Raw genomic sequence first — 10,882 nt, 5'->3', positions numbered from 1 at the left:
TACATACTACTAACTAACATACCACTAACATGCTACTCACATACTTCTTACATACTACTTACATGCTACTAACATACTACTTAAATACCACTAGCATACCACTAACATACTACTTACATGCTACTAACATACAACACACATACCACTAACATACTACTCACATTCCACTAACATACTACTCACATTCCACTAACATACCACTAACATGCTACTCACATACCACTAACATACTACTCATATGCTACTAACATACTACTCACATTCCACTAATATACTACTCACATTCCACAAACATATCACTAACATGCTACTCACATACCACTAACATACTACTTACATACTACTCACAAGCTACTAACATACTACTAACTCACTAACATACTACTCACATGCTATTAACATTCCACTAACATACCACTAACATACTACTCACATGCTACTAACACACTACTAACATTCCACTAACATACTACTAACATGCTACTCACATACTACTCACAAGCTACTAACATACTACTAACATACTACTAACTAACATACTACTAACTCACTAACATATTACTAACATACTACTAACATACTACTAACATACTACTAACATACTACTAACTAACATACTACTAACTAACATACTACTAACTAACACATTACTAACTAACACACTACTAACTAACACATTACTAACTAACATACTACTAACTAACATACTACTAACTAACACATTACTAACTAACATACTACTAACTAACATACTACTAACTAACATACTACTAACTAACATACTACTAACTAACACATTACTAACTAACATACTACTAACTAACACATTACTAACTAACATAATACTAACTCACTAACATATTACTAATATGCTACTAACATACTACTAACTAACATACTACTAACTAACACATTACTAACTAACATACTACTAACTAACACATTACTAACTAACATACTACTAACTAACACATTACTAACTAACACACTACTAACTAACACATTACTAACTAACATACTACTAACTAACATACTACTAACTAACACATTACTAACTAACATACTACTAACTAACATACTACTAACTAACATACTACTAACTAACATACTACTAACTAACACATTACTAACTAACATACTACTAACTAACACATTACTAACTAACATAATACTAACTCACTAACATATTACTAATATGCTACTAACATACTACTAACTAACATACTACTAACTAACACATTACTAACTAACATACTACTAACTAACACATTACTAACTAACATACTACTAACTCACTAACATACTACTCACATGCTACTAACATACCACTAACACACTACTCACATGCTACTAACATACCGCTAACATACCGCTAACATACCGCTAACATATTGCTAACATACTGCTCACATACTGCTAACATACTGCTCACATACTGCTAACATACTGCTCACATACTGCTAACATACTGCTCACATACTGCTCACATACTGCTAACATACTGCTCACATACTGCTAACATACTGCTCACATACTGCTAACATACTGCTCACATACTGCTAACATACTGCTCACATACTGCTAACATACTGCTCACATACTGCTAACATACTGCTCACATACTGCTAACATACTGCTAACATACTGCTAACATACTGCTAACATACTATTAGCATACTGCTCACATACTGCTAACATACTGCTCACATACTGCTCACATACAGCTCACATACTGCTAACATACCGCTAACATACTGCTCACATACTGCTAACATACTGCTCACATACTGCTAACATACTGCTCACATACCGCTCACATACTGCTAACATACTGCTCACATACTGCTAACATACTGCTAACATACTGCTAACATACTGCTCACATACTGCTAACATACTGCTCACATACTGCTAACATACTGCTAACATACTATTAGCATACTGCTAACATACTGCTAACATACTGCTCACATACTGCTCACATACTACTAACTAACATAATATTTACATACTACTAAATACAGCTATTAACATACTACTCACATACATTTAACATACTACTTACTACTCACATACTGTACTACTCAAATACTACTACTTAGAATGCATGCTAACAGATTGCAGATTACTTAGAATGCATGCTAACAGATTGCAGATTACTTAGAATGCATGCTAACAGGTTGCAGATTACTTAGAATGCATGCTAACAGATTGCAGATTACTTAGAATGCATGCTAACAGGTTGCAGATTACTTAGAATGCATGCTAACAGATTGCAGACAAAGTAGTACACTAGAGTAGATATGGGGCCAGAGCCTTAGAGGAAGTGCTAAGGGGAGGCTGACACTCATGAATCACTCACTCCACCACTGATTTAGTGGTGATGACATCACAAGCACTTCTGAGGCAATGCACATACAGCTAAAAGCAATTAAAGTATATCAGGCAGAATCAGGGGTGAAAGTAAGGTGGTACAATCCGATATGGCAACCCAGCAAAATAAATAGTGAGGGTAAAACGTGAGCGTATCAAAATCAATGCAACATGACCAAAAAACTATATCAGGCAGAATCAGGGGTGAAAGTAAGGTGGTATAATCGGGTACGGCTTCCCAGCAAAATAAATAGTGGGGGTACGCCGTACCAGTAAAACGTGAGTCTATCAAAATCAATGACTAAAACAAAACTACAGGCTAATACACCATTATTTATGTCAGCAGCATGGCCTTCCCTGTGGCTCAGTTGGTAGAGCATGGTGTGTGCAACGCCAGGGTTGTGGGTTCGATTCTCACGGCGGGCCAGTCCAAAAAAAAAAAAAAAAAAAAAAAAAAATGCATGAAATGAAATGTATGCATTCACTACTGTAAGTCGCTCTGGATAAGAGCATCTGCTAAATGCCGTAAATGTAAAATGAAATATTAAGAAAAATGACTGGAAACCAGGTGGTGTATGCTCCAAAATGTGTCGTAGTTGTAACAGAACACGTACATTTTGTCACGGTGGAGATGAGACCGTGGCGTTTGTGGGGAAACAGCGGATGCATCAATTCAGGCTACAAGTGTAGATCTAATGACAATGGCAGATTGTTATTTACAATACATCTAGGTGTTTTATAACAGATGTCTCTTTCCAGTCATCGATTTGCAGGTGCACAGTGGACTGTTGGGGTTTGGATTGTGAAATGATTTGTGGAGTGCCTTAGTTTAAGTGATTGTTTGACAATCAGATGAAAGCATCATGTCTAGTTGTGTTTATACATCATTTAAAAGGCATAGTGTGTTCATAAGGCTAGGGGAAGCTAAGCTTTCCCTAAAGTACATTTAATTCAATTACCAACATGATGTAGCCTAATTAGCTTACTCCTGTCTATACATACAGAAATAATATCAAAATAGGCTACTAAACAAGATTTGGCTACAGAGGATAATTTGATGAGCATTTTTTACATTCTAGTCATTTAGCAGATGCTCTTATCCAGAGCAACTTACAGTAGTGAATGCATACATTTCATACATGTTTTTTTTTCTTCCCATACTGGTCCCCCATGGGAATCGAACTCACAACCCTGGCATTACAAACACCATGCTCTACCAACTGAGCCACACGGGAAGCTCTGGATTGTTTTAAATCACATCGGCTACAGACGGAAGGTCCCGCTACTTCGGCAACCAAATGCCATATGGATGATAGTTGAGTTGCGACTGCCAGTGAAAAGAAGAGACCCCAGCCAGGCATATCACAATATTTAAAAATACAATCGCGGAAAAACAGTCTGGAAAGCAAATGGCTATTGCTGTAAAGAGATGACAATGAAAAAAAAAACTCCAATCTGTCCAATTAGCCTATCTTATTGACCTATCTTATTAGCCTATCTTATTAACCTATCTTATTAACCTATCTTATTGGCCTATCTTATTAGCCTATCTTATTGACCTATTTTATTAGCCTATCTTATTGGCCTATCTTATTGACCTATCTTATTGGCCTATCTTATTAGCCTATCTTATTGGCCTATCTTATTAGCCTATCTTATTAGCCTATCGTATAGGCACCAGCGGAGAACATCGGCCATATCCCTGGTGAGTGCACACATTCACTGTCCTCCTTATCCTTTGGTCTGTACAACTTTTGTTTGTTTTTGGACAATAACTTCCTCCTCCAGGTCAGATGGACGGTCATATGGTATTTGTGTCTCCCCTTTTTGTAGGCCAATTTCATATGGATAATACAACAACGTTTTTATTGATCTGTTTGTCAGCGTCAGCAAAGTTGGCTACCCTGTAATTTTTATAGTATTAAAAAAGATTCTACAAATGTCTCCATTCATATAAAGTGTAGTAGAATTACATGAAATGTTTTTATAAAAGGCCAACATGAAATGTAGGCTGATAGGCCTATAGCCTAGTCTTACATTTTAGTCATTTAGCAGACGCTCTTATCCAGAGCGACTTACAGTAGTGAATGCATACATTTCATAAATTTTTTATTTTTTTTCCCCCCCGTACTGGTCCCCCGTGGGAGTCGAACCCACAACCCTGGCGTTGCAAACACCATGCTCTACCGACTGAGCCACAAAGGGACCAAATTAGAGAACCAAATTAACTCTCTGTTAGCGGTTTGTTTCTCCAGCAGGGCAGCGGTTTGTTTCTCCAGCAGGGCAGCTGTTTGTTTCTCCAGCGGGGCAGCTGTTTGTTTCTCCAGCGGGGCAGCTGTTTGTTTCTCCAGCGGGGCAGCTGTTTGTTTCTCCAGCAGGGCAGCGGTTTGTTTCTCCAGCAGGGCAGCTGTTTGTTTCTCCAGCAGGGCAGCTGTTTGTTTCTCCAGCGGGGCAGCTGTTTGTTTCTCCAGCGGGGCAGCTGTTTGTTTCTCCAGCGGGGCAGCTGTTTGTTTCTCCAGCGGGGCAGCTGTTTGTTTCTCCAGCGGGGCAGCTGTTTGTTTCTCCAGCGGGGCAGCTGTTTGTTTCTCCAGCGGGGCAGCTGTTTGTTTCTCCAGCAGGGCAGCTGTTTGTTTCTCCAGCAGGGCAGCTGTTTGTTTCTCCAGCGGGGCAGCTGTTTGTTTCTCCAGCGGGGCAGCTGTTTGTTTCTCCAGCGGGGCAGCTGTTTGTTCACTCGTACCCGCCCACAATTGTTAATAACCCATCCGCAACCGCTCAACTATATGTGATAAAGTGAAAATCTGAGGCCAGCACCATATATAGAACATGCACTAATAGGCTACGGCTCAAAGGCAGAACGATTTTTTTGACAGGGGGTGCAGGATTTCTTGTTGCCTGATTTTAGATATGTTTCTGCTTATAAATTTCCGACATTTTGGTAGGCTATTTGTTAGTTAACTTGTCTATAATTAGATACATGTAGCTTATCTTTTGTCATTATCCGTTGCCCTGGACGACTAAATAAACCCTTGCTCCTCAACAGAATAATGTAATATAGGAAATGAATGCTTTAATCTAGCTGACATCAGTAAAGTTCTCTGTCATCTTTCACACAGCAAATACGTTTTGGGGACTGAGGAGGGGAGGAAAAAAATGGGAAAGTTTTTCTGTCATCTTTCACAGAGCAAAGATGTTTTGGGGACTGGGGAGGGGAGGAAAAAAACAGGAAAGCTTTTCTGTGCAAAATGTCCAAATTACATCAGTTTGACTGGTTGTAAGGAAAAATAAAGCTGTGAAAAATACCAAAGATTTCAGTTCGGCTACGATGCATATTTTATGTGATTGAAATACTATCAGCTTTTATGATAAAGACAGAACCTCTACAGATGGTATCCGTGCTTCTACACCTGCATTACTTGCTGTTTGGGGTTTTAGGCTGGGTTTCTATACAGCACTTTGTGATATCAGCTGATGTAAGAAGGGCTATATAAATACATTTGATATCTAATTGAGCATTGCATTCTCTCAAGATGCAGAAATAAGTAAATAATATTTTGCCACTCCTGTTACCAAGTCCAAATTCAGCCTACATTTAGGTGTATCATTTTACTGCAAGAAATGGTTAATTCTACAGGAGTTAATATGAAGGCTCTGTGACAGGTTATAGACCTACAGTCAACGTCCATATTTCAGTTTCCATTTAACCCGTCTAAACTGTAGTCTACAGTTCCCTTGACATGACATAGGCCTATTTTGAAGTCTGGTCTTGTGACTGTGGAATTTGTAATAGCAGCGCCTCACAATCATCACACACACACACACAACATAGCTGGCAGTGCTATCATCCTGTTTTACCACTTCACCAAATATTTTCAACTCTCCTTCCGCAGCTTTTTGTCTTATTGAAATAAACTCTGACAATGTACCTTTTGCCTCCGTGGACTGATGTTCATTTTTTACGCACAGTTCCCAAAAACATTATAAGTCGATTGGCTGTGTTGTCTATTTGGTGGGTGTACAGTTAAGCCCTGAAGTTTAGGTTCATGCACTAAAACCCGACTAAGATAGCCTGAAATAATGAAAGAAAAATCTCAACGTAGCCTATAGATATAAATCGCACAAGAATTATACATTTATGGATTTTTTTTAAGGTATTCTCTTTATTCAACCCGTCGCCACACAATATTTAAAGACCTTAAACCCGTCCGCCGTGCGGATATAACCGAACGGGGATATAACCACCGGGGATATAACCGCCGGGGACATAACCGCCGTGGACATAACCGCCGGGGATATAACCGCCGGGGAGATAACCGCCGGGGACATAACCGCCGGGGAGATAACCGCCGGGGACATAACCGCCGGGGATATAACCGCCGTGGGGATATAACCGCCGTGGGGATATAACAGCCAGGGATATAACCGCCGGGGATATAACCGCCGTGGATATAACCGCCGGGGATATAACCGCCGTGGATATAACCGCCGGGGATATAACCGCCGGGGATATAACCGCCGTGGATATAACCGCCGGGGATATAACCGCCGGGGATATAACCGCCGGGGATATAACCGCCGGGGACATAACCGCCGGGGACATAACCGCCGGGGATATAACCGCCGGGGATATAACCGCCGGGGATATAACCGCCGGGGACATAACCGCCGGGGATATAACCGCCGGGGACATAACCGCCGGGGATATAACCGCCGGGGATATAACCGCCGGGGATATAACCGCCGGGGACATAACCACCGGGGATATAACCGCCGGGGATATAACCGCCGGGGACTACGTGTTACGAGTCAATTATGGTTGAAAATTAGCTTTGAGCCGCCTACGTTAAAAGGTATTGCATGTTAAAATGTATATGACAAAACTTTACTAGACCTAGGCTACTATATCCATAAACATCATATATTAAATTAATACGGATCTATATGGAATTCTATGATTTCACCTCCTAGGCTACTATATCCATAAACATCATATATTAAATGAATACGGATCTATATGGAATTCTATGATTTCACCTCCTAGGCTACTATATTCATACACATCATATATTAAATTAATACGGATCTATATGGAATTCTATGATTTCACCCACTAGGCTACTATATCCATAAACATCATATATTAAATGAATACGGATCTATATGGAATTCTATGATTTCACCTCCTAGGCTACTATATCCATAAACATCATATATTAAATGAATACGGATCTATATGGAATTCTATGATTTCACCTCCTAGACTATATAAAAACATATAATTCTGCATGCACTTGGGTGTCCTGTACTAATTTCACCCCTATGCAGGCCACACCCCTATTATTTAGCTGTCTAGAAACAATTACATGACTTTTTGTTCAACTCTTATCTGTAAATCTAGCTTTAGGTGTGTTTGATGTTATGACGATTTACACAGGACTTTGTGGTCTAACATGAAACACTTAGTCATAGTAGTTCTGAGTTCATGAGTCTTTGTAGTTTATTTTTTGAAACCTGCAAATGTCTGGTACTGTTAAAGGGTTCCGGTGATTTCTCCTTGTAGGTGAGTCACAGTCGTCTTTGTCGAAGCCCCCTAACAGGGAGGATTATGACATTCTATTCGGCGTAACACGGAATCGGAGGCATCATGTGGGAAAGAGCCCTGGCTGGCAGTTAAAGTTCATGACACTCACGAATCCCTCAAGATGTTTAGTGATGGTGTCATCACAAGCGGCTCTGAGGTCACACAGCTAAAGGCAAAAAAACAGACATGTCCTTTTAGAACTCTGTGAACCCATTGCTGTGTGAACCCATTGCTGTGTGAACCCATTGCTGTGTGAACCCATTGCTGTGAAAAGAAAAGCTGCACACTATCAGAAACAATAGTTCTACATTTCATAAATACCAACATTTCGACAGCAAGCTGCCTTCATTAGAGTTTAAAGGCTGTGAATCCAGCTGTGCTGTCACGTGGTTTGCACAGCACAAACCCTGTCTATAAATGATCAAATAATAGCTCAGTTCTGCAACCTGCAAATACCAGATACTGTCATTGGATTTCCTATTTTTGCAACATGCAAAGTTTCGGTACGATCATGAGGTTCCCATTGTAGCAACCTACAAAGACCGGATACTGTTATGGTGCCTACCATTGTTGGAACTGTTCAAGTACCTGCCATTGTTACAACCTGCAAAACTTCCGGCAATTTTACTAGAATTCCGAGGTTTTCTAGAAATCCCGGGTTGGCATATACCAGATTTATTTCCAGATTTTCCTCCTGATTCCAGCAATCTTCTAACCAGGATGTCTGGAAATCCTGGGAATGTTGGGGATAGGCACAGAGGATTTTTGCAACCCTAGTAGCAACCTGCAAAGCCCTTGCTCTTCTATGGGTCCTCTCTCCTCAGTGAGTGTTACTCTGAAAGCTTATATGAGATGTACAGCACATAGCACCTACAGGTCCTGCACGCTCTAGTGTCCACAGTGAGACAGTATACAAGGAGGGGTGAGATGTTTGGCATGAGGTCTCCACAGTGAGTCTTACCCTGACGGTTTGTCCCAGTCGTCTTCACTGAAGCCCCCGTCACTGAAAGGGTAGTTCTTAATACGACGGGCCGGGGGTGGGGGGCTGGTCCTCTGCTTGGCACTCCTCCACTCATGGGGGTGCAGGGCGATGCCTGCTGCCTGGTGGTTGTAGGGCCCTAGAGAAGGGGTGTTGGTAGAGGTGAGGGTGGGAAGTGAGGGAGAAAGGGGATTAGGTAGAATAAAAATGACAATTTGGAGTGACAGGTCCATTAGAATTACTTGTGTACAAACCTATTGGGCTGGAAGGACCATGACGAAGATTTGGATACATAAAGTATATCACCATAGATATATCAACTATAGAACCATAGATTATATCAACAATAGAAACATAGAAATATCAACTATAGAACCAGAGATTAAATCAACTATAGAACCATAGATATATCAACTATAGAACCATAGATATATCAACTATAGAACCATAGATTATATCAACTATAGAACCAAAGATATATCAACTATAGAACCATAGATATATCAACTATAGAACCATAGATTATATCAACTATATCACCATAGATATATCAACTATAGAACCATAGATTATATCAACTATAGAACCATAGCTATATCAACTATACAACCATAGATTATATCAACTATAACACCACATACATATCAACTATAGAACCATAGATTATATCAACTATAGAACCATAGATATATCAACTATAGAACCATAGATATATCAACTATAGAACCATAGACATATCAACTATAGAACCATAGATTATATCAACTATAGAACCATAGATATATCAACTATAGAACCATAGATATATCAACTATAGAACCATAGATATATCAACTATAGAACCATAGATTATATCAACTATAGAACCATAGATTGTATCAACTATAGAACCATTGATATATCAACTATAGAACCATAGATATATCAACTATAGAACCATAGATATATCATCTGTAGAACCATAGACATATCAACTATAGAGACATAGACATATCAACTATAGAACCATAGACATATCAACTATAACACCATAGATATATCAACTATAGAACCATAGATATATCATCTGTAGAACCATAGACATATCAACTATAACACCACAGACATATCAACTATAGAACCATAGATATATCAACTATAGAAACATAGACATATCAACTATAGAACCATAGATATATAAACTATAGAACCATAGATTATATCAACTATAGAACCATTGATATATCAACTATAGAACTATAGATATATCAACTATAGAACCATAGATTATATCAACTATAGAACCATAGATTATATCAACTATAGAACCATAGATTATATCAACTATAGAACCATAGATATATCAACTATAGAACCATAGACATATCAACTATAGAACCATAGATTATATTAACTATAGAACCATAGATATATCAACTATAGAACCATAGATATATCAACTATAGAAACATAGATATATCAACTATAGAACCATAGATATATCAACTATAGAACCATAGATTATATCAACTATAGAACCATAGATTATATCAACTATAGAACCATTGATATATCAACTGTAGAACCATAGATATATCAACTATAGAACCATAGATATATCATCTGTAGAACCATAGACATATCAACTATAGAGCCATAGACATATCAACTATAGAACCATAGACATATCAACTATAACACCATAGATATATCAACTATAGAACCATAGATATATCATCTGTAGAACCATAGACATATCAACTATAACACCACAGACATATCAACTTTAGAACCATAGATATATCAACTATAGAAACATAGACATATCAACTATAGAACCATAGATATATAAACTATAGAACCATTGATATATCAACTATAGAACCATAGATTATATCAACTATAGAACCATAGATTATATCAACTATAGAACCATTGATATATCAACTGTAGAACCATATATATATCAACTA

The 10,882-nt window shown here is 38.5% G+C and overlaps 1 protein-coding gene across 2 annotated transcripts in view; it reads right to left on the bottom strand.

The window, feature by feature from the left end:
- The window catches only part of grip2b (glutamate receptor interacting protein 2b), a 314,229-nt gene that overhangs the window by 20,751 nt on the left and 282,596 nt on the right, over positions 1-10,882 (bottom strand). For both annotated transcript variants that reach the window (XM_029774267.1, XM_029774268.1), the window contains exon 20: positions 8,913-9,069. In XM_029774267.1, coding sequence (XP_029630127.1) covers positions 8,913-9,069 — 157 coding nt within the window. The remainder of the gene's footprint in view (positions 1-8,912; positions 9,070-10,882) is intronic.

Source organism: Salmo trutta, chromosome 14 (assembly GCF_901001165.1).
Source record: "Salmo trutta chromosome 14, fSalTru1.1, whole genome shotgun sequence".
NCBI classification, from domain to species: Eukaryota; Metazoa; Chordata; class Actinopteri; order Salmoniformes; family Salmonidae; genus Salmo; species Salmo trutta.
Note: the sequence above shows the minus strand (reverse complement) of the source record. Positions and strands in the feature narration are given on the sequence as shown.